General features: G+C 52.4%; 1 protein-coding gene across 5 annotated transcripts; it reads right to left on the bottom strand.

The window, feature by feature from the left end:
• Window positions 1-24,128, bottom strand: LOC122377457 (activated Cdc42 kinase-like). Of its 5 annotated transcripts, none has more exons than XM_043357508.1 (24): window positions 24,011-24,128; window positions 23,059-23,272; window positions 22,355-22,492; window positions 21,884-22,081; window positions 21,284-21,433; window positions 20,749-20,897; window positions 20,295-20,435; window positions 19,878-20,037; window positions 19,268-19,384; window positions 18,844-18,959; window positions 18,311-18,459; window positions 17,854-17,990; window positions 16,627-16,786; window positions 10,322-10,545; window positions 9,776-9,790; window positions 6,721-6,930; window positions 6,132-6,356; window positions 4,538-4,698; window positions 4,223-4,354; window positions 3,647-3,812; window positions 3,092-3,252; window positions 2,148-2,394; window positions 1,657-1,788; window positions 1-1,309 (listed from the first exon to the last, which is right to left on the bottom strand). In XM_043357508.1, exons 2-24 carry the CDS (start codon window positions 23,143-23,145, stop codon window positions 1,193-1,195), a joined length of 3,492 nt encoding a protein of 1,163 aa, XP_043213443.1. In that variant the 5' UTR covers window positions 23,146-23,272; window positions 24,011-24,128; the 3' UTR covers window positions 1-1,192. The 5 variants fall into 5 exon arrangements, with proteins under 5 accessions (XP_043213443.1, XP_043213444.1, XP_043213446.1 ...); XM_043357509.1 differs by having other exon boundaries at window positions 24,019-24,116; XM_043357511.1 differs by having other exon boundaries at window positions 16,627-16,780; window positions 24,011-24,111.
• Window positions 24,129-24,320: the final 192 nt, after the last annotated feature.

Below are 24,320 nucleotides of genomic sequence, written 5' to 3'. Positions count from 1 at the left end.
TTTGTACGCTGCAGGTATATTGCAGTCCGCTACATCTCGGGTCGAACATATCGGCCGCTACTGTACCGGGCACCGCTAGCGGCCGGGTGTCGGCGAGACCGGGACCACGGTCCCCAGAGACCGGGACCGTCGTACGATGGACAACGGTCCTGAGGGACCGAGACCATCGTCCGACAGACCACGGTCCTGAAACTGTGACCAGCGGCCGACAGACCACGGTCCTGAGACCGGGAATCGTCCGACGGACCACGATCCTGAGGGACCGAGACCATCGTTTGACGATCCACGGTCCTGTCATGCGAGACCGGGACCATCGTCCGAAGGACCACGCTGCAGTCCAAGGTCGCACGGGACCATCGTCCGACGGACCACAGTCCAAGCCCACACCCGTACCAAGGGCGGCACGATTTTGCGCAGGCACACGCGATTGAGACTAAAAAACGTACAAAAGTACAAACTGGGTCGCGCGCAGAGATTCACAACTCCTCGTTTATAATTTGGGCGGCCGGCCGCCGCGCCAGCCGCCCAGTATTTGTCAGTAAAGCTGCAACTGTGGCACGTTCTCATTAACTCAGTGGCGGATCGCGCACCGGTCTACCCGCGGGGTCACGCGCACACCACGCACGAATATAAAACAGCCCGGGGGTCTCCGCTATTTCGGTCGGCGGGGGGGGGGGGGAGGGAAGACGAGCACCCGCGTCGTGATGCTGGGGAGGGATGGGGTGGGGGTCGCCCTCCGCGGAGTGGGGGCGGGGCTCCCCTCCCCTGCCCAGCGGGGCGGGGGAGCGGAGCCAACACCCCACCCCGAGGAGGTGGAAGCTGGCATTTGGAGGCACACAGGGGTTGGACCCGCACTGGTCCCGTTCGAGGCATCGAGGCAGAATAAAATCCACATTCGCTGGTGAAAAACCGCCGATAATACTTCGCACACGCACCGCCGTCACACACGCACAGTTCCGACCGCCGCCGGCCGCCGAAACACACAGGTAGGTACATCATAGAGCTGATCTCGCCAGCGGCCCCGTATATCACTGCCACACCGAGCTGAGGCCCCAAAACCTGACCAGAGTCGGTAAATATTCCGAACAGATTCCATAGAGATCTGCCTGTCCACGAAGGACGTCTCATATCAGCCTGAATTTAGTGGACACGGTGCGCCGATGGTGCGCCCAGCGCTGAGAGGAGCGGCCCGTCATACGACGGTGGCCTGTCCAGACGCTGAGCCGTGGCGCACCATCAGACTGCTGACCGCCCTGCTGACGTTCCACTCGACCTGGCGCAGCGCGCGGCTCACCTCGTCACACGCCACCTGCCGGGAGAGACGCGACAATCAACGCTATCTGGTGGACAGATCAATAACCAATGTCAATATTGGACATTGCAAATAACAAGTCACCAGGATAGGCAGTCAGACCATAGTGACCAAGAAAATGTGACCAGTAAACAATAATAAAACTTACCTCTTACTAGCGCCCGTGACCAGCTATAGCCCGAATATCTGTGACTCATGTCGACCACTTTTTAGATCCCCTGTACTCCAAAACCCTGACTGATCTATCTAAAACTAGAGTCCATGTGTCTCACAATTCCACCGACGAACCAGCCTAAATTGCCTCTCCAGCCCGAAACTTGGCCTGAAATGTGATTCGTACTGACCTCTCTGCCGAGAGCCCGTGTGACCTGGCACAGTTTGATGGCGCGGTGCACGTCCCAGCTGGTCTCGTTGAGCGCCAGCAGGCAGGCCTCGGAGGTGGCGCCCGTACCCAGCACCTTCAGCATGATCCGGACCTGGCCAGCGACCATACATTAACAAACATTACGACTCATCTGAGCTCGATCGGTCCTGATGATGGTCGTAGAAGGCCCAACATACAGCTGGACCCGCACGATGGATACAAGTCTCGAGAGTTTACTTAAAATCAATGGACCGCTAGGACTTCAAACCAACAATCTTTCCCTGTTTTGGGCACATCAAGTACACTGTCATATGTTCTCACTCGTAAGGAAATATGACGCATCGGTCATATTTCCTCATCCCACTCGGCGCATACTCTACAATATTGCCTCTTTGAGGGACCAGCAGAACCTTCAACCCTATAGACAGTAGAGATGCTCTCCCTTCCCTCAGCCCGTCACCGCCATCTCACCTCATCGCTCTGCGCGCCGTGGGCGGGCCCGCGCGTGCGGCGCGCGTTCGGCCGGTCCGCAGCGAACTCGAGCAGGTCCTCACAGCTGACGTGGTCGCGCCACGTGTAGAGCAGGTCGGCTCCGGGCGGGCACACCGACCCGGAGCCGGAGCCGGAGCCGGAGCCGGCCGAGCCCACACACTCCTCGGGGATGTGGTCGAGCGCCTCCATCTCCTGCGCCAGCTGAGACTCGAACGAGTCGTTCAGACTGGGGGATACAGACGCATATGGTGGTTAGAGAAAGGTTTCTAGAGAAAGCTAGAGAAAGGTTTCAATGGGTATTAAAAGAACTGCTCATGCGGTTTATCCCATACAAATCTCAGTGAAAAATGATGTCGAAGAATGGAACTTTTGCCATTTTTCAAATGCTCCTCAGCATAGAACAGGCCGCCTGGCTTATCAGGTCGGAGAAAATGAATTTACGCTGAGGAAGAACAGTAGGTTAGAAGGAGGTCGAGGCTAGTAGGGATCTGACGTGTATTCTCGAATAGAGGCGAGTACCTGCTGCTGGGTGCTGGAAGGTCAGTTGGCCGGCATGGACAGGTCAGCAGTCACAGTGTTCGTGGTCCGGCCTGGGTCAAAGGAGGACCGAAGTCACAAAAGGATAGCGAACGGAGAAGGTAGGGGAAAACCAAGTAGGATCAATACAATGAGTAGGAGCAGAAAGGAAGTAGGCATTGCAATAACTTGACAAAGGAAACGCTTTCAAAACCATCTGAACTTAACAAAGTGTTAGGCCAACGTTATTTATTGCGCAGCGAAACAGAAGTTACTGAATCAGCAAACGATATGACAGAAATTAATCGGACATGCAATATCCAATAAGTAAGCTACCAACTGCGGCGACGAGACTACACTGCACGGGCACCGTAGGGACCCCAAGGAACCAAGTGAATTCCACTCACTTGAGCCGGGGTGGTTTGGCGGGCGGCGCCCCGCGCGGCAGCCGGCCGCCGTCCGGTACATCCTCTGGTGAGAGGCTGTCGGTAGTCCGGCCGGCCGGTCCGCCGGCACCCGGCAGCAGAAGCGGGTGCTTGCGCTGGTGGCGAGGCTTGCTGGCCGACTCCTGGGAAGGGGGAGGCAGGGGGTGTCGGTCTTATTGAGGAGAGTGATAGGCGTCAGCAGTAGAGAGGCACAGTGGGCGCGGGCTGGTGACAGCTTCGAACACTAGAGTGGCAACGATAACAGAGCAGATGGCACTGCTGTCAACTAGGTGGAGAAACTATGTACGTACATGCTCGACGAAACTGCATGGTCAGCAGCAGAGTGAAGTATAAACTTTTACTTTCATTCTATCATCAAAGTAGAAGCTAACAGCTGCTTAGTGCTGCCTTAACTTTTTCTAGAATCCTTCATCGCAATTGCACTAAGCAATCAAATAAATTCATGACGTTTAAATCGCACCAGAACCCAATCATAGGAGTTTTGTGAGTGCAGCCGCACGCCGCCCCAGCCCTCACCTGAAGGCTCTTGGTGCGGTCTCGCGGCGGCAGCGGCAGCGGGTTGGACGGGTCGGCGGCGGGCACAGAGCCCACAGCCAGGTCTCGGTCAATGGACATAGTGCGGTGCCAGGTCTGCAGCGAGGCCGGGTCGGACGGCGCGCCGCCACCCGGCTCCGCACCGCCCCTGACGGACAGAGGCACACAGTGTCAGTAAGAGGCAGAGAGACAAATTCGGCAAGTTTGGTTAGAATTAACCGAGTAACTGCCAATGACGTGGAAATGGTACGAAAAGCGTAGCGAATTAGAGCAAGACATTCTAAATTTAAAAAAAAAAATCAAAAGACAATTCTCTCCCTCCCTCTCTTCCCTTTTATTCATTCATTCATTCATTCATTCATGATTCAATCACGCATTAATCCCTCCCTTTCTCCCTCTGTTCCTAATTTATTTATCTATCTATTCATTCATTCATTCATTCATTCATTCATTCATTCATTCATTCATTCATTCATTCATTCACTCATTCATTCATTCATTCATTCATTCATCCTTTCATTCAATCATTCTATCCTCCCTCTCTCCCGTCTGACTCACTTGGCGGCCATGGTGGCGGCGCGGCTGCGGCTCACTCCCTGACTGCGTTCAATGGTAGCCGTCCCGGTCGGCAGGCCGCTGTGCTTGTTACCACGCACCTTGGGTCGAACCGTGATCCCGGCTCGTAACATTCTGTCAACACACGAGGGCAGAACTAAGACAGGTCACGACAAACAGGGGGACGGTGAGTCAGAAAACATTAGAATGTTGATAGTCGAACCACCTTCCACTATTAAACATCACTGATTCTGAATAAGGTTCAAAACATCACACAAAGTTTACAATAGGTATACAGTCGATCACCATCCCGCTCACCTAAGTGGATTATCGGACGTTTCCATAGCAGTATCTTCAGTGGAGGCGGTGGTGGCGGCGGCGGAAGCAGCGGGTGCGGCGGCGGCGGCGGCGGCGCCGACAGTCGGCGGTTTCTGCACCAGCGAGTTGTACGCCTCCCTCTCCTCGTGCTTCAGAGACGTCTGTAACAGCGAGAGAGCGGCCATGCAGGCGGCATGCAACGCACATAAGCGCTCCACCAAACGGCGACGCTGCGGCGGCGAAAAACGGCAGCACGGCTTCTCGGCCGAGAGAGGTGGCGCCAAGCTACGAGGGCGGACGGACGGGCGAGCTTACGTACAAACGCGCTGCCAAGATACACACCCAGATACATTCAGACACCAACTGTTGGTAAGTGACAAGATGCGTTGCATCCGCACGCCGTATAACGGTATGAGATGGATTCCATTGGAGGAAAAGAACAACTCAATATGGATTCAAACTATTCAACTAACGATACGAGTAGTTAGTTACTTTAGTACGATGCCAGCGATCCCTATATAACAACAAAGGGAGCGCCGTAGAAAAATAAAAAAGTTTGAGTAAAAATCGTAAATACAAGTACAAAACCTTGACAGTAAGAACGGAATACATCAACAAACACGGTGATGGGGGGGGGGGGAGGGTATGCCAGGCATCGATCCCAACCAAAATAAAAAATACCAAACTCCGGCCAACAAAACATGAACAAAACAGAGGTCAACAATCAGGTCCATAACCAGAACCCAACTAAGGAGTGAAACAGGGCAAACTGAACATCGATCTTTGAGCAGCATATCGGAGCAAGCCTCGCTTCGACTGCATGGAACCAAGCGGGAATCTTGCTTGGACGTAACCGCTCTCAACGCATTCAGCCAGCGTGAGTGTGTGAAGTAAATGACACCGACAGGCGGGTAGTCACCGGCTCGGACGTAATGGCGGAAAAAGGTGCAGAATATGATCCCAATAAGTCGAGGCATATTAATTTAGGAGTGCATTAATTGAGAAGGGACTATTGAAACTTACGCCAAGTGATCAGAACCCAGGAACGACAGAACTGTGACAGAACACGTCTTTGGCGTCCGCCATTCCGCCCGAGCCAGCCGGTCACCAAACACTGTGCCACTGAACATCAAAGCGGAGCGCTGGCGGGGGTCATGCGGGTGGAAAGGGATGGTCCACAACCACCATACGGTCACACGGACCGCGCGGGTCCGTGCTGAGCCTACCTTATACCGAGTCCTGTGGCACAGAGGCGAGACGGTGTGTCAGAGGCGGTGTACCGCTGGCGCATAGAGGCGAGCACACCGCAGCAGGCCCCTCGCAAGACACCCACACTCACTCGGCTGTATTCGCAGATTGAGGCTCCGACAATACACCCTCTAAACGTTGATTCAAGCCGCCAAAAAAGCTTGGCCCGATCCCAGTTGAAGTATAATCTGCCCAAAACAGTACCCTCACTGGTTTCCAATCAGTCGCCCCTCGCCCACAGGTGTAACTGACTGTAATTCGGGTTGTTAGACGCCCGAACTACAAAGGCCGCCCACAGGCCTTAGCCATCTACTCGTCGGGAATGCAGCACTGGTGTTCAACTCACCTGTATATCAGGGATGCTAGCCGCCTCTGTGCTGAAGTTACGGCGCGACATCGGCGGACTTGGCTTCAGCTTGAAGGAGAACTTCTTCTTGGTCGGGCTGCTGGGTGTGTGCGGTGAGTCGAGCGAGTCAGAGTCGAGCTCGGCCATCGAGCGGGCCGCCAGGTCGTTGGCCATGGCGATGGCCTGCTCCAGAGTGCGCCGGTCGGACTCGGAGATGTCCCGGACCTGTGACACGGCGGAAAGGGTCGGAGGTCACACGTCAGCAACAAAGCCAGGCAGGTCGCAGACTGAGCGGTAGACAATAACGGTCGAAAGTTATTTTCTAAAGCTCGGCGACCTGTCTTGCTAAGGGAAGAGGGCAAAAATCTTATTGTGCCACCCTGACAAAAGAAAAGAGAACTATGTAGCAAAGCAATAATTAGCAGGAATATTCGGAAAACGTTATAGGTACTGAAATTGGAGAATATGCTTAGAGAAATAAGTGAAATAGTATGGTTCTGGTATTCCTTTTGATAGACTCCCCACTTCCCAATGGGCATACGGGGCACTACCAAGCCCAATGTCTCCCGCTAAGCGTCCCGTCACCTACCTTGCTCTCCTTGCGTTTCTTCTGGCCGTGTTCTCGCAGCATGCGTGCGCTCTGCTCGCGCAGTTCGTTGCGCACGTTGCTCGCCTCGCCGCCGGAGGTGGATTCCTCAGACATGACACGGTCCCGGGGCCGCGGCTGGGGCGCCGCAGTCGCCGGTCCGCCCAGAATCGACATCACTTCGTCCATCAGACTGGGGCCCAGGTCAAACGGCTGGAAAGAACGAAAAAACGGAGTAGCAGCGGAGGTAGATTAACGACATGTGTAATGTAGCCTTGAGAAATACTGTGGAAAATACACGTGAGGAACACAATTTCACCGTGCACGCATACAGTGACACATCGCAATCACACAAAACAGAGCACACAGATACAGAAGCACTGAGTTCGAGTGCCGCCACTATTGACACTTTGAATAGTGGGTCACAGGCGTCCGTCCGATTGCAGGCCACCGGTCGTTGGGAGCTGCCGGTGTTAGGCGGTGGTACGGGCGGACGATAAGATACAGCACTGAGTCCTGCGGGCGGGGAGACCGGGGCTGCAGAGAGAGCGGAAGGCTCTACAGGGTGGGGCAGAAAGATTTACCTGTTTGTTTTTAGCCCATAATTCAAAAAGCTTTGGACGGATTTTAGTAAGATTTTGCATGCGGCTTCCCAACTGACTCGTGTATAATTGTTCTGATCGGTTTTAATTCCGTCGTGGTTGTTTATGAGCTACGGCGGATATTACAAAAAGAGCCCAAATTGCGGCGCCGATGCAGGCTGGCCACAGCGTCCGAAGCGTTCCAAAACAGCTCGGTGTTGCCATGAAAACTGTTAACAATCTAATGAAATGCCTTAAAGGGACAGGTACAGTGTCGACGAAGCCCATCACAGGCAGAACAAGACATGTCCGCACCAAAAAGCTGGTTGATATCGTACACAAGATGGTGTCTCGAAATCCTTGGCGAAACATGCGCAAACTGGCAAAGGACCTCGATTTTTCGCCCAAAACGATCAGAAGAATCATAAACGACGTTTTGAGCCTTGAGTCGTACACGATGCAACGTCGACACCTAATTTCGGCGGTATGCAAGGAGAGGCGGCTTCACAGGGCCCAAAAGATATTGGAGGAAATCAGAAGCGCCGGTAGCAAGGTCTTCCTCTGATCTGATAAAAAAGATTTCCACGGTTCAGCCCCAGATGAACTCTCAAGGCGACATAATCTTGGCAGATGGTACATGCAGCATTAATCCTGCTATCCAGGCCAGTTTTGGTCGCCACAACCCTGCTGGTGTCATGATTTGAGCTGCCGTCGCATCCGACGGCTCAAAAGGACCCTTGATCTTCATCGAGGCGGGTGTGGAAGTCAGTTCACACGTTTATGTCCATCTGCTAGAGGAACATGCTCTGCCTTGGATCGCTCAGTCGTTCCGAGACGGATACGTCGTCGTCCAGGACTTTGCGTCGTCTCATACGGCCAACTTTACTCAACAGTGGTGCAAGACCCACATGCCTGGATTCTGGGACAAGGACATGTGGCCACCATCAAGTCCAGACCTGAACCCGATGGACTTCACCACATGGGCCATCCTGGAGAGCGAGATGTGCGCAACAACACACAGCAGCATCGCCGCTCTGAAGCTGGCCCTCGAGACGGCATGGTCGAATTTCGACGAGGACACCGTGCGGCGCTCGCGCCTCTCCGCAGGGGGAGGTTTCGGGGCAGGGGTGAAGACCAAAGGTGGCCATATTGGTTCATAGTGCCGTTGCTGAGATGTGTACATGCTACTGAATACGTGTACCAAAAATCATTTGAATATCTTAATTCTGGACCGAAATATTTTAAAAAATCAAGAGGTAAATCTTTCTGCCCCACCCTGTAGGAGGACGAAGCATGATGGAGGAGGGCAAGTTGTAGAATGTAGAAGGTATAAAGTGAAGGACTAAGATTGAAGGTGTCTGTGTAAAAATAGACTTCTAAGCAGTCACCATCGGATGCTGTGCTACCTACGAACAGTGATACAAGGAGGAAGTGTAAGACCGGGTGTGATCCTACATCCTTTACTCTCCTTGACGCGCTGTGCACAACATGGTGCTTGTTGCGCGATTTTGCCAGTCTCAATAAACGTAAGTCCGAGGGGACAGCCGCTCTCCACAGCACCAGCGGTTCGATTATCGAGTGATGATCGGCGCTCACAGCCATAGCGCATTGGCCCGCACTCGGTGGCTGATCGATTCCGGTCATCAGAACACAGCTTCATGTTAAATTCCAGTCAATACTCTAAAAAGCTAGCTCACACTAGCAGTGCCAAACTCTTCACGGCGGCAGAGGATAGTTATACGGGCCCATCGTTCAATGGTAAAGTGAAACTCCCCATGTTGACGCTGAATTTCAGTAAAGGACGGTCAACCGAGCAGTCAACACTACTGAGCTTCGATTTGGGGATGGATCAGGCCTCTGGTTCCTATTTTCGTGCAGTCACTAATCTAAAATCAGTTCACTGGTCAGTTCACAGCCGTAAGGCAATACTCACCGAGCGCCACATGGCTACACCCCGCCCCGCTACCACCGTGCTGCCAGCGGCCACTGTTGTCCCAACCCTGGCACCGATCACACACCCATCCCACCAGCCACAGACACACTGTCTACCGCCGCATACGACCGGCCGGGTGATGTGGCGGGCACAGATAGCGCCGGCCGTGATCAGAGTACGGCGTATCGGAGGCCCGTGCGGGAGACACACAGCCCATATTATACGGCCACATCCCGATCGAGCCCTTCTAATACATTAATCAGCAGAGCCTCTTTTACATAAAAAACTTTTCATGCCTTTAAAGAGTGATCAAAGGGCTCAACCAATCCCTATAAAACGACCAATTCATTTTCATTCCAATTAACGATGCATCAAACCTTGTTCGTAGGGGAGGGGGAGGGGAAGCGAGCGGTAAATCCGCTCATTTTCCCGGAAGCTCGAAATCAAATTGAAACTTTCCTCAAGTGGGTCCAACACCTACAATTTGGCTGTTTAGGCACCCCGATCAATAGCCCGCCGGTAACCGGTCGTGTTCATTACTCACCAGTCCTGAGAGGGGCTGACGTGGAGAGAGGAAGAGGGCATCGGTCACCGGCAGAGTATCGGAGCTGATGCAACACATCACACCTGCCTATCAAAGCGGCTTCGCAAAACAACAGCTCTGATACCCTTGTCAATCTCACCTCTGATACCGATCGACTACGGATGTGAATCAGCAACGATTGCATAGTGCGTGTACTACACATAGCGCACAAAGAGCTACAAATCCCCTGGAGAAAGAGAAAGAGAGAGAGAAGAGAAGAGAAGAGAAGAGAAGAGAAGAGAAGAGAAGAGAAAAGAAGAGAAGAGAAGAGAAGAGAAGGGAAGAGAAGAGAAGAGAAGAGAAGAGAAGAGAAGAGAAGAGAAGAGAAGAGAAAAGAAGAGAAGAGAAGAGAAGAGAGGAGAAGAGAAGAGAAGAGAAGAGAAGAGAAAAGAACAGAAGAGAAAGGAACAGAAGAAAAGAGAACAAAAGAGCACAGAAAAGAACAGTAGAGAAGCGAAGAGGAGCGAACAGAAGAGAGCAGAAGAGAGAAGAGAATAGACCACTTACATCGCTCTGGAAGGGCGGCGGGCTGGCCGCTCCTGTCGCTGATGCCGCCGCTGCCGCCGCCGCCGCCGCTGCGCCGCCCTCCTCCTCATCACTGATCTCGTGGTACTCGTGCTGTCCTTTGGCACCGGCCGTGCGACGGTAGGTGTCCCCGCGGCCGGCCGGTCGCTCCGCCGCCGCCGCCGCCGCCGCCCCCGCCGGCTCCCAGACTCCGTCCGCCGTCAGCTCTGGAGGGAGAGACACGCGGACATTAGACACACGGCAGACGGGAGGGAGAGACGCAGGGCGACATTAGATACACGGCAGACAGGAGGGAGAGACGCAGGGACGACATTAGATACACGGCAGACAGGAGGGAGAGACGCAGGGACGACATTAGATACACGGCAGACAGGAGGGAGAGACGCAGGGACGACATTAGATACACGGCAGACGGGAGGGAGAGACGCAGGGACGACATTAGACACACGGCAGACGGGAGGGAGAGACACAGGGACGACATTAGACACACGGCAGACGGGGGAGAGAGACGCAGGGACGACATTAGACACACGGCAGACGGGAGGGAGAGACACGCGGACATTAGACACACGGCAGACGGGAGACAGAGTTACGTCAGCTGGGAGTAGCTGTGCGTCAGGAGAGGATAACTGGCGATCTCTGATCTCAGGTCCTTGATATTTGGATCAATGATTCGACTCCCGACCGTAGCAGGGGTGTTGCATCAGTCGAAGATGCGACTCAAGGATGCAAGGACGTCAATCGAAGTTAGATAACAAGGAAAGGCCTAAAATAGAAGGCCGAGGCCGAGTCTAGAGATGTTTCGCATCTACTCTTTTATCTTTTATACATATTACTCAACTAAGAGTCCTCACACTCAGTTAATTACCGGCAATTACTTTTCGCGCTCCGTAAGTGATAAGTATCAAGCACTGATAACTATCAGGGTAGAGTTTGGTGCCGATCCGCGGGGTAACTCCTGGCTTGAGTCCAATAGCACATGCACTGAAATCCCGGGAGCACCTTCACTACGACTAGCACGGTTCAAGAATGTGATGCATAATACGCCAACATACTACTTAGTGTTTAGTAGTACATTGGGGTGTCGCCTCAAGTCTACCTAGCGTCTCTGGACCACACCACTAGGTACGGGTCACCGCAGAAATTATCAATTCAACTTCAGGGTCCGCAATGAGTCATCTGCAGCATCTGCAATGCGATTAAAAAATCTGATTTACCTCTCCAGCTCAAATCCATACCAGCACCGTAAGTAGTTGTCATTCACGTAGCAATGCCATCAAATTGCCATTAGCATTCAGATGAAACTATCGTTGTGATGACTCGCAAGCAATATAACCAAATGCAGCCCCAGGTGGCTCATTATTCGTGGATTTGGGCGAAAAACCACTGCACCCGTGTCGGTAGACGGATGTGGGTCCCGGCGGACAGAGTTCGCCCATAAATATAACCGAGTCCACCCACAACCGGAGCCGAGTTTGCCCACAAACATCTCCACGGGGTCCACAGAGGCCCGCTCAGAGCCGGACCTGGTAATGTTCGCGACCGCGACCAAAGATCGAGACAAGCAGCGCACACCGGTAACCCAGGAGCTACCGACAAACCGATCTGACGACGAAGCGCCATATAAACGCGGTATGACTCATCTTGAAATTTACACAAGTTTGCATCTTGAGGTCAGGTGAGGCAAATGAGTGCAGTAAATGAGCTCCATCAACTTATCGATGATCAAACTAAAAACGGCCTAAAAAAAACGGATAACTTGCATGATAAAACTATGAATATTCCTCTGTAGATTTGTTGAGAGGGCCGGAGCCCAGAGGCCAGCACTTTGTGCACTGTTTGTGACAGAGTCCAGCCATCAAAAGCTAAGAATCCGTGCAACCATTTTTGACACCGTCTCTGCGCCGCCGCTCACCCACCGACAAAGCCAGAGTCGCGGTTGTTGAGCTTGGTCTTAGGACGCGGAACGTCCGTCTGGAAGCCGGCGTTGAAGACTCCCTCGAGCGCCGAGCAGGCGGACCGGCCGACCGGACACCAGCGTCGCCAGCAGGGCGGCCGGCGACGGCGGCTCGCCGGGTCCGACATCCTCACACAGAGCGATGTGCCTCAGCCGTCGGCCACGGAAATCCTCCGATACCAGGACAGACACCAGCGATTGGTTATCAGTGTCCAGCTCTGCCTTATCAGTCAGTTCTCAGTTCTCATTTGTCGAGCGCCTGATCCTCAGTCTGGAGTTTCCGTTGTCGGTTCTCTTCGTCACTGATTTTCTGTTCGCAATTTCGACTGTGAAGTTGCTATCGCTGGCCTTTCACAGAGTTCAGTTCGTCTGACCACGTGGCAACTCTCCAAACTTTGTAGAACCACCAACAGCAGACTCTTCTGGATGACAAGTATTTTGGCCCACACCGGAGGGGCCGTCCACAATAACAGCAGCGGTAGACTCCACACCCAACGCGCTACCACTCACACACTTCGCACAAGAGCACGTGTCGGTGCGGCCGGGAGCGGTGCGGCCGGCGGCGCCCGTCTGTCTGCCAGGCCAGCACGGCGAGCACGGCGGCCACGGCGGGCACGGCGGCACCTGGCGACCATCCGACCGATACGGGCGCCACGCCGCCGGCCGCCGCTGCCGCGATAGCCGCACAAGTCGCGCCCGGAGCGGACACGACGCCGAGTCACACCGGGCTGGCGACTCACAGCCGAGTCACAACGGGCCGGCGACTCACAGCCGAGTCACAGCGCGCTGGCGACTCATAGCAGAGTCACGTCGGGTTGGCGAATCGGCGACCAGGTGGGACCGGAAAGGTAGAGCCGTGCTACCGCTCTACGCCTGTGAGAACTCGATGCCTCTCAAGACACGAACATGTATCACGGAAGTGGAATGAAATTGCCTGCTAGAGCTAAAATACAATGAGTAAACCGGCTCAGATGGGCACATCAGTCTCTTCTGTACTAGCGCTGCAGTATGACGCCCAACAACGAGCTTCTTCGCCGACGCACATTGCATTCTATTATTGCAAGGAATCGCCGACAGAAGGCGTCCTGCTCTATGTGTACTTGTAGGTCTGGCGAACTAAATGTCCAAAGGTTCACGCCTTGGTCAACAGAAAGCGTTTGCCATAGAGACAGGATTGTCATAAGCCACGCCATGCCGCGCCAACGGCAGGGATCGACAAACGCCTTCCATTGCCAACTGGCGAAGTCGCAGTTCTGTTTCCACCAATCAGGGCTCGTTTGCTGATTCCGTCCTTCCGTCTTTTCCTCATCAATGGCAGGGATTTGTATTCTGTCGCCCGCTAACGCATGAACTTCTCTATCCCGGATGGCCAGATGGTCGGCCCGGTCCGTTAGAGGCTCACAGTCCGGTCGGGGAACCACCATCAGTCCAACTGTGGCACCGATCAGCGGCTAATCCCACCAAATGGCCACCAAATGACGCCCGCACCCTGCAAACAGTAGCAGCGCCGGGCGGAGGTTTCCTTTCCGATACGGTGGACCGATCAATCGATCGGTATCCTGTCCATCGCTCACTGGTTTACATGAGCCGCACCGCTGCCAGTCGACTTGACCGCGGCCTCGGGAAAACGGCCGCTACAAAACTGCTGCGCCGCCGCAGCAATGATCTGTATAACGGGGCCGGAGCGACTCAAAGGGCAATCGGCAGTGAGCAGCTTTGCGTAAAACGTTCGCTGATTTGATTGTCATTACACAACAGAAGCTTGACAACAATGGTAACGCATTGCACATCTTCAACCCGAAAGCGCATCATAAGGCAACTACTTATGCAGAGAAAGACAAACGAACGATTTCAGTGGAAGATACCAGAGCGAGAGAATCTTGGATTACAGGAAAGCGGACGAAGGCAATAAAATTACACTCACAGGTTGCAGAATATATCTGATTAAACGGACACTGGGAAAACTGTAGCATAAACTTATTCTCACCTGGAAAGGCGCTGCAAAAATAGCACATTACGATCGCAATACGACTACTGTTTCTATTGTGTCAGCTGCCTAGCAACAAAGCCAAGCCCCGGAACCTCTAGGCAACACCAGCCCACTTACGTCAGCACGAATAGACGATAAGGAGAGGAGGCCAGGACCGGCGCGATAAATACATGTACACACCATTAGCACGTGCGCGACCCTTGACCAGAAGTGGTACCACCGTATGACCCCTCGCCCCTCCCTGCCCAGAGGACGCGCACACCTGGCGGGCGTGGTGTCGGCGGTGGTCTTCTGGGAGATAACAATAAATAATCATCGAGAGTGGCTATCCAGGGCCCACCGGGAAGAGGCGACGCGGATATGCGACGAAGGGGAAAGATGAGGAACTAATAGGGAAGAGTGGGGGGGGAGGAAACGGGCGGACGGGGAACAGGCGGGGCCTGAGAGTGGCGTCGGATAGAAGAGTGGCATAGACACTGCAGGGACCAGGGAAAGCGCGTACATGTGCGAGGGAAGGACCAAAGTCAAAGACATCGAACGGGCAAAGCCTGGGCGATGGACCAGGGACCAGACAGGGCATGGGAAAGGACTGTCGCCGTCTGTGGCGCTCTGCTGTTTCAATGTATGAGCCGCCCGCTCCGGCTATCTGATAAGAAGTACCAGCACCGTCGGCCCGATATAGCGGCGGCCGGCCGACCGACGCTCCATTCACTCAGCACAGGTGGCTCATTCATTCGTGCCGAGGCTGACCACCGTCGGCGGCAGGACAGCCGGCAATTTTGGTCGGACGGCAGCGAAAAAATTGGCGACATGCCGCTCATTTCATCAGCCTAACGGCGAACCTCCACTGAGCATTTCGAGCAGCCCAAACAATGGCTTGTCCCCACCCCCGTCCACGAGTTGTCGCTAGGGTGTAGGGGGCTCAGCGATGGCGACGGTTGCTAGGAGCCGATGACCACTACTTCAACTGTTGCTTCAACTGGAGCTGTTCAACCATTTGCGTGGTCGGGATGGTCCCCACTATTGGAACTTGGAAGATGGTGCGAGGAAGCAGAACAACTCAGCGAATTGAGCCAACTGAAGACCAGCACCAAATTGTCAGAAGACATGGCACGGAAAGACATCCAAGACTATTATGGGGGAGTGCTACAGCTAGCAGCAGCATGCTAAACATGTGTCACATTGTCGGTATGCTATGAAAAGTGTGCATGTTTGCGCTACTTGTGCTGATACTAACAAGTGGCAATGATCTATACGGCGAGCCATTCACGAACTTCGTTTGTGCATTACATTGCAGACTGACTTAAAATCCTAATGGAACAGGCAGGACACGAGACCCTTATCAAAACGGTAAGGACACGGAGTCTACATTGGAACACTCAGGACACGAAGCTTCAATTGAAACAGACATGACAACCTGGTTAAGTGCACCGTGACAAGTCATTCCATTATAAAAGACCGCAGTCGGAGTTCTGCCGAAATATTTCCCATACCTCAGCAGGCAATGCTGCCTGCTCGCTAATTAATATGACCCAGCGAACCATAAAACACACATCGGGTTCCGTGTTGACACACCGATAGCATGCCCCATACTCGTTACAACATTAAAAGTGAGCTAACGTCTACCATAATTGTGTTCTGATTGCCCGATCTTGTACGCTCTCTGGTGATACACAAGGCAGGACAGATACAGACGATACTGCGGGGAAAAATAGCTCGTTTTTTCACAAATCGACCGAAATGCGCCAAGAATCATCAATTACTGGAAATAACAAGGCGTAACCGATAAGCTATGGTATCCCTCACCAGCTGCACATAGCACGTCCCCATTTGGTCCAGAAACACGCTTACTTCGTTCTATACCCGGCCCCTTCCCCTTACCCGATATCCTCCACCCTTACACATCCTGGTCCCCTGCCCCCTCTCCTATAAGTCTCCATGCCCCTCAATTCGGCAATCCTCCTCACCTGGTTCGGCATCTCTCAGTCAGCCTCCTATCCTCTTTTCTGTCTCCTACCCTTTACCTAGTCTCTCCCTCCTTCACGCAGTTCCCCTACCCTTTCACGCGGTTCCTAGTCTCTCGCCCGGTCCCCCTAACCCTCAGTCGTCCCTCACCCTCCACCTAACTAGTAGGCTAGTCCTGTGCTTCTCTCCCAGTTCCCTCCACCTCACCTAGTCCTGTGCTTCTCTCCCAGTTCCCTACCCTTCACCTAGTCCTATACCGATCTACCCAGTACCTAGTCCCGTACCCTTCACAGTTTGAGGTCCCCTAGTCCCCTGTTATATTGCCAGACCCGCTTTAGCTGTGCCTTATCCCCACCCCTCACCCGGTCCACTCACCCTCGGCCGGTCCTGCGCCGCGCACTGCCGGGTCGGAGGAGCTCGCCGCCAGCAGCGGGGCACGGTCGGACACGTCTGAGCCAGCGCGGGTCAGCAGGGAGGCGCGCAGGTCGTCCTGGGGCTTGTACGGGCTGACCACCTGACGAGGCAGCTGCTGATACTGACGATAGAGACAGAAGGGGTATGGGGGAAGTGAGACACAGGTAGTGGGTGCAATGGGAAGTGAGATATGAAGTCTGTGGAGACATTGGAGAAGTGAGATGCGGACAATGCAGGGACACGAACGAGTGAGAGTTTAGACACAGACCATTTGGAGAATGGGGTATTTAAGATGCTGACAGCAGGACACCTGGAGCTGTCGGCATTCGTGAAAGCTATTTCTTACGAGACATCTAGGGATACAAGTAAAATGCGGTAAGGAAACAACTCCAAAGTAACACCTATGTAGTTACTTACGGCTAACTACCTTCGATACTTCCTATGTTCCTATAAACGTCACATGACAGCGCGCATCAGCACATGCACATAAGTTTCAGCTAAGGTTTTAGAGCTTGTCTGAAGCGGGCTGAATTTCCTGTCGCTGTCTCCAAACCCTGCGATCAGTACAGTATCAGATATCTGCGATACCCGACCATGGTCCCACGGTAAAAGTGCGATCATCCGCCGGCTCGGGCCGTCTATGGCCTATGTTTCCAGTAGCGAGCAGCATATCCGACCATCAATCTGCGCGGCGATCGGGGTGGACCGATCGGTTCGGTCTGATAGGCGAAATGGACCGGGCCGCGATCGGCGTGGAGCTATAGGACAGTGCCGCTGCCCCGGCCGGCCCCAATCCGCCCGATTTGGGCAGCATGCGGCACCGCCGGACATTGCCACACGAACTCTGCTGAGGGCATTGTCCCGTGAAGCACCACGCCTTGGCAGAGGCCGGCTCTCAGGACATATCGCTCCCAAACCGACACCACTGAATAAGTTCAACGTCGACAGTTGTAGGAATCGTTGATAGAGGCGTGATGTGCAAAAACGTTGCTTTTTTCAACCTTTTCACAGTAATGACGCTATACCTGTTTGGTTTCAGGCTCAATAATTGCAATCTCAACGATAAGAGTCAGCCTACACGGTAATTCATTCCCTCCAAGTAACCTTTACCGAAACACAGATATCCGATTGACACACTATCCTCACTACGACTGTTGGGAAGCCTGCCTAGCCCGACCCAGCTCTCACCTTGTCTCCGAGGAAGCTGACGTCGCCGAAGTGTGTGCCGTCCATGCCAACATGGCCCGTATGTTTGAGGTCGTCCTGGGGTGCCGAGATCATCTCCGGCTTCAGACGACGTTTGGACGAGTAGGCCGCCTTGGCCTCTGAGGGGCGCAGCGGGCGGGGAGAGAGGGAGATGAGGAGGCCACATAGGCATAATCGGGAGGGAGGGAGGGAAGGAGTAAAGAATGGAGAGGGGCGAAGAAAAAAAGATACAGTCATGCATAATCAATGCAAACCATTTTATCATGGAATGTCTCGGGTTCGTCAAAATTAACTCAAAATTCATTGCTTTCAGATTAAAACGTCACTTAAAAATATGATCCTAAAAATAGTTAGGCTACAAAACTGAGCTAGAACAAGCGTGTCTCTGTGACTTTCAGAACCGAGACAGCGGCAGCCAGTGTATCCACGCCTCACCCACCTCCGCGGCTGAACGGCTGGCTGGCCTGGCTGCTGGTGCTGGAGGGCAGGTTGCTGCCCAAGTAGGCCACGAAGTGGGACGGGTTGAACAGGCCCGTCTTGCCGGAGGCCGTGACACCCTTCCACAGGTTGGGGTGGTCTGCCACCGGGCTGTCGAGGGGACGGGACGGTCACGGCATTACTGCAGTCTATCCACGCTGATCCATGACGCCGCTGGTAATCACAGCGTGGATACAACAATCACTGTCCGGGGCCAGAGCCAGTCATACGACAGATTCATGGACACTAAATAATATCCACTTTAAATACTACAATCAGTTTCGTGATGAACGTAGCTTCTATAGCCGTATCTGACTGCATAAGTATATCAGCATCTACATTTCGATCTATGTAGAAGACATACTTCGCAGAGCCTACTCCAGTTATTGACTACTGACAACGGACTGACCGTCGCGTTGGCCCAATTCGGGCAACATATTTGAGCCTATTCCTGATTCCTTCTCCATCCGTCCAGCCAGCCCGTTACATACGTACCGTTTGTCCAGTACGGTGACGACGTCGCCGACCTCGTACTGAAGCCGGTCGCGTTTGGTGGGTGATGTGGGCTCACTGCCGGCCGACTGTACCGCCTGCACCTGTTCCGGCTTACACTGCGGGGCGGACACATAGGTGCGTCAGTTTCACAGGACGGAGGGATGGCTCATAGTGGCAGGGAGCGGGTTAGCATGCGTAATTGACATATGGCGGAAGTAACTATGTGGTCAATTCAGCGCAAATACAACACATATACTGAGCAATTAAGAGCAGAGTCCACTAAAGCACTGACTCCACCCACATCACGACAGGCCTACAGTCACCCCTCCCTTCTCCCCGTGGCAGCCGGTGCTTCTAAACAGTACAATAATCCCAATCGCACCTGCTCCCGTTAGCCGAACTTCCCGACAGACACCCAACTCACCTCCGGTAGTAGTTGTGCCAGCTCGTGGAAGTTGGGCCGCTTGTTGGGGTCGTGCTGCCAACACTTGAGCATCAGGTTGTAGCAGTCCTTCGGACAGGTGTCCGGCTGCTCCAGACGCTGTCAGGGGTGGCAGGTAGCTAGGTTACAGCTAGACCACTGCGTCGGACGAGGCACACATACGGAGAAGCACACAAGTACATAAAGCTCGTCGCCAATCCACCACGCCAAAGCCGGACAAATTACAGTATCAGTTAGCCAGGACCAGCAGCCGTTGGGGTAAGGAGAGAATGGTGAGCGCTGACCTCTCTGACATGAATAAGAGCTAACGGACATATCGACTTAGATGCAATTCGCGCTGCTATGAGGAAGGGGGGGGGGAGAGTGAGGGAATGCTCGGGTAAAATCATCTTAGAAGAAGACAACGCGGGGAACGATGGAAAAATAGCAGGCGATGCTCGTGACAACGCTGATGGCACGGTAAGCACTAAACAGCGCTGGGAGGACGAAAATCGAGTGAGCAAACGTTCGACCGGCATTCAGGTTTAATATGCGAGGCCTATGTAGGGCAAAATCGTTCGGTCAGTCAACAAAGACCCCGGTGCGAGCGTACCTGAAAGTTGGGCTCGTCGATGGCCTCGAGGATCTGCTGTCCGGTGAGCGCGGCCCACGGCTGGAAGCCGTAGCTGAACATCTCCCACAGCGTCACGCCGTAGGCCCAGACGTCGCTGGACGACGTGAAGCGCAGGTAGTTGATGCACTCGGGCGCACACCTCGTGACGGGCAGAGCGAGGTCAGTAGGTATATTTTTCTGCATTTTGTTTTGACAACGTTCCAATACTGCATTTGATAACGATAGATAAAAGTGACAAGGGGTAAACTTAATTAGCAAAAAAGAGCATATGCGTCCTTCACGAGCAAGGACATGACACATACTAGCTGATGGCTGTCATGACAAGCCAAACAATGCGATTCAGCCGCCATTCAGTTTCAGTGTTACGTAGTTAACCGTTGCCGGAAAAGTGCTTACCAGGCGATGGGCAACTTCAGGTTGACGTTGAAATTGGTTTGATAATAATCCTTTCCGACTCCCAGCATCCGCGACAGGCCGAAGTCGGAAATTTTGATAGTGTTCTTTGAGAAAACGAGGATATTTCGCGCCGCCAGATCTCTGAAAACAGCGTAAAAGTTGAGTGAATTAGATGGGGAAAGGGGGTGTACAAACGCCGTACCGTTTCTTGTAGTATATGGTTCCCACAAAAAACGGACAGAACACTAGTTTAACATCTGGTATTGTGACACATCTGATTTTTTTTTTCAATTGACATGTCAAGAGATCATAGATATGAAACCAGCAATCGCTTTAACTGAGATATGCCAGGTTAGACGTTAGTTTTTTTTTTTTGTGCCGAGAGGCAAAACAGCACGGCGGCAGTATCAAGTGTGTCCCTCCTTCACTCCAATCGCCGGCTTCCCCTTCCCACCTGTGAATAAGCCGTTTCGACTCTAGGTACTGCATGCCGTCACAGATCTGGATGGCGAACCCGCAAAGCGTCAACACCGGGAAGCTGGCCCGCAGGTTCGGCTCCTTCAGACACTCGAGCAGCGAGCGTAGAGGAGCCAGCTCAGTCACCTGGAATGGGGCGGGACAAATAATAGGTCAGGGAACAGGTCAGGTAGCGCGGATGTCACGGTCAAAGAGCAGAGCAGTGCGATAGCATGTTTTACCGCGGACTGCTTTGTTTCGTTCCAGTTACGTAGGTATTTCTAATCCCAATTCCCGATTCTCAACCGTAATACAGAACAAATTAAAAATCGGCATTGCACCGGAGCTCACTACTTATGACTGTCGGCGTTCAATGCGTCAATAGTGTTCTACACAATCTAAGCGTCGGACTGAAAAAGTCACCAACTTCACCATCAACTATACACCACATGCTCGTTCAGAGCCATTAGAGGTATGACAGGCCGGGCAGTCGGCACACACAGCCAGTCGCTCGCCCGCACGTATCAGCTTACCAGCATCAGGGCGTTGGTGTCCAGCACCACACCGTACAGGCGCACGATGTGTTCGTGCTCGATGTTGTGCATGATGGTCGCCTCCTTGAGGAACTCGGTCGGGTTGGACTGCATCCGCTGCTTGCTCAGACACTTGATGGCCACCTGAATCTGTGCGAGGTGACGGCGGAACGGTCAGCGGAAGAAGGGATGGTTCGGCGTCGGGCAGCCCGAGCTAGCGATACAAAGTCCGAACAGCTGCCGCTGTCAGGCCCTGCCGCTCAATAAGGCGAGACATCGGCAAAACCACAATAACACTCACATCATACATCACACATATGGGTGCAGGCTAGTGTTGCTCCAGTCCATAGCTAAAATAAACACCATTTCACTCTCCGATCCTCCTAATACATTGATATTATGTCATTTAAACAGTGCAAAACCTAACCAGGGAGCTGGCCAATTTATCTTTGTTGACGTACCTAATTATCATCATAGCTCCACGCATCTTTTCGAAAAACGGCTTCGTTTCCGATAGCAATAACAACCATGAATCACCGCTATGGCCACGCACACCAACACGAGCAAAGCGCCTGAAGCCTGAACGTTCCGAGCGCTCACCCTGTGCCCCTCCTCGTTGGTCCAAACGCCCTGCTGCACCACGCCGAACTCCCCGGTGCCGAGCTCCTTGTTGACGACAATGGCGTCGGCCGGTATGATGTGTTTGGGCATTTTGATGGCGTGCCGCTGGCGGGAGGGTGAGTCGTCGGGCACGAGCGCCGGCTCTGGCAGCTCGTCGTCCCGCCGGCCCAGCAGCTTCTGCCGGGGTGACAGAGCGGATGATATCGTCGCAAACAATACCAAAATATATTATACTCAGTGACAGTAAGTCAATCTGTATATGAATGACAACATATGAGCTTCATTGACATTGAAGAAATGTGAGTTCAGAATACTTTGGCACTTTATTAAAGACAATTTTTACAGTTGGAGCCTCTATTTTTTCGTCGTCACGTAATCCACTCCCCTTACAAACATAGAAATCAAATGAATGTGAATAGCCACAGGCTCTCTGATGCAGTTATTGCTTACCCTTTTCATTTTGGAGAGATAGTTTTGAGGGCAGTACTTGCTGAAGAACTTCTTCAGCCGTCGAATTTCGGGCTTCGACAGGCCCATGGTGACAAGATCCTCATCTGTCACCCATTTGATTTGTGGGACGTTCTGCACCTGTGAGTCAAAGCAAGGCCATTGGTAATCAGTGAACAAATGCTGGAAAATGTTGAGTACCTAATTACCTACTATAGGTAACAACTCACACAGAAGACAAAAGACAAAGAAAGTGGAAGGATTTAGGGAATCGGCGACAATGAGTAACAAACATGCATCAGTAGGTAGGTATGATGCCATATGAATGAGTGTTTTGAGAAAAGTGATGTGGTATTCAGTGGTTCAGTGAATAGGAATACAAACATATTAGTCATTCAAATATGGTATGTAATATCATTGTCTCTTCAAATTGCCTGGGTTATTTGGTTAGTGCTGACTGCACTAATTGACTGCATTGACAACAGGGCACTAATTACCTGATAAAACACATTAGACAGCTAGACTTCACATTGCCAAGACCAATGAGTGTGTGACCTACATGCTCTTTTGTCTTGAATAAATCCTGATAACCAGAAGATACCTAATGGATAGGAAGGGTAAAATGCACATAACTGTCATCTACCAGAAGTTGTAACTTTCTAAGCTGCCAGCTGACTGCACACATCTCAGCAACCCTGAGATCTCACCTTCAGATCATTCTTGAAGTGGTTGTAGTACTGCTGGAGCTCAGCTTCAGTGAGGAACTCGTACAGGCCCGGGCCACGGAACGACATGGTGCCGAGATTCTAGTGGGTTCAGTGGGCAGCTCCCAGATCCAAAGGAAGCAGAGTAGCTGTGACACACTCAGCTCTCAATCAGCAGTGATGCCAATCAGTGAGGGCTGCCAGCTTCATGGCCAAGCTGTGGAAATGTGTTGCACAATTATGGGAGCACAACCATCCACCTGAGTGAAATCACATAAAATCATTTAGCATCTAGCTTTTGAGTGATGAATTGTAAAATGCCATTGCTCATTATTACAGAGAAAATATCTTACTTGCCAAGAATTGAGCTATGACCAGGCAAGGCAACTTGTTAAAAACCAGTAAATAAGCACCTATTTCAACCAGCAGGCAGGCATCTTTTCTTATTGTTCTGTACTAAAAAAAGACAAAAAATATGTCATGATTGTCAAGCTATAATTTGACATGATTTGATCTATATTTTTTGCAACAAGTATCAATTAGCTTAAATTGATACTGGGCTGTTCGCGGGCACTGCAAACTGCTCTGAGTGTTGTGTGTGCAGTGTTGACAGCAGGCATGGGGGTAGGGGATGGGCAGTCGTGTGACTTGCACACAGCCAGCCAACGCTGTGGCCGGCCCCAAACGACTGCAGCGGTCCGCGGTCACTATGTACAGTGGCAGAAGGATGACATAGGGACGCAGTGAGCAGAGCCTGGAGCCTGTGTATGGTCCTACCACATACAGGGCCCATGAACAGCCCTCTGATTTTATTGTTTCTATTTCTGAAAGGGGTGTTGAAACTTGAAAGTCTGACGAAACGCGTCCACCCGCATGTTGTTGAACTATCCGTCTTACAATATATACTTGCCCACTGATACCTACTCATTTATGAAAAAAGTTAAGCAAAAATTACCTCCTCACATCAACGAAGTGCATCTCTTTTCACAATTCCAGTTTAAAATCCAAATATTTTGCTCATGTTTTCAGTCTCCCTTCTCTTTCTCCTCCTATTTCTCAACAATCAAGGCAATAGAAAACTACTCAACAATCAACAGCGCTAGCCAGAAAATTACTTTGGCAGCCTTGAGAATACAAGTTGAAGACTTTTTTAAAATAGGTCTCTGTATTCTAGAGGTAAGCATTGCAAATATGATTGCAAAAATCTGTATCTCTTTTGAAGATTTGTTTTGTTCAGTCGTTTGACATTGCACAATTATTTAGAA

This window comes from Amphibalanus amphitrite, unplaced genomic scaffold, assembly GCF_019059575.1.
Source record: "Amphibalanus amphitrite isolate SeventyFive unplaced genomic scaffold, NRLGWU_Aamphi_draft 000044F_arrow, whole genome shotgun sequence".
Lineage (NCBI taxonomy): Eukaryota > Metazoa > Arthropoda > Thecostraca > Balanomorpha > Balanidae > Amphibalanus > Amphibalanus amphitrite.
The sequence above is the reverse complement of the archived record's forward strand: the minus strand, read 5'-3'. Positions and strand labels throughout refer to the sequence as shown.

Coding starts and splice junctions, on each gene's coding strand:
- LOC122377457 (XM_043357508.1), bottom strand. CDS start 23,145: ATGTCGTTCCGTGGCCCGGGCCTGTACGAGTTCCTCACTGAAGCTGAG. Junction 18,960..19,267: donor TGGCACAACTACTACCGGAG/GTGAGTTGGGTG, acceptor TCCGCCCCGCAG/TGTAAGCCGGAACAGGTGCA. Junction 1,310..1,656: donor CACGGGCTCTCGGCAGAGAG/GTCAGTACGAAT, acceptor CTCTCCCGGCAG/GTGGCGTGTGACGAGGTGAG.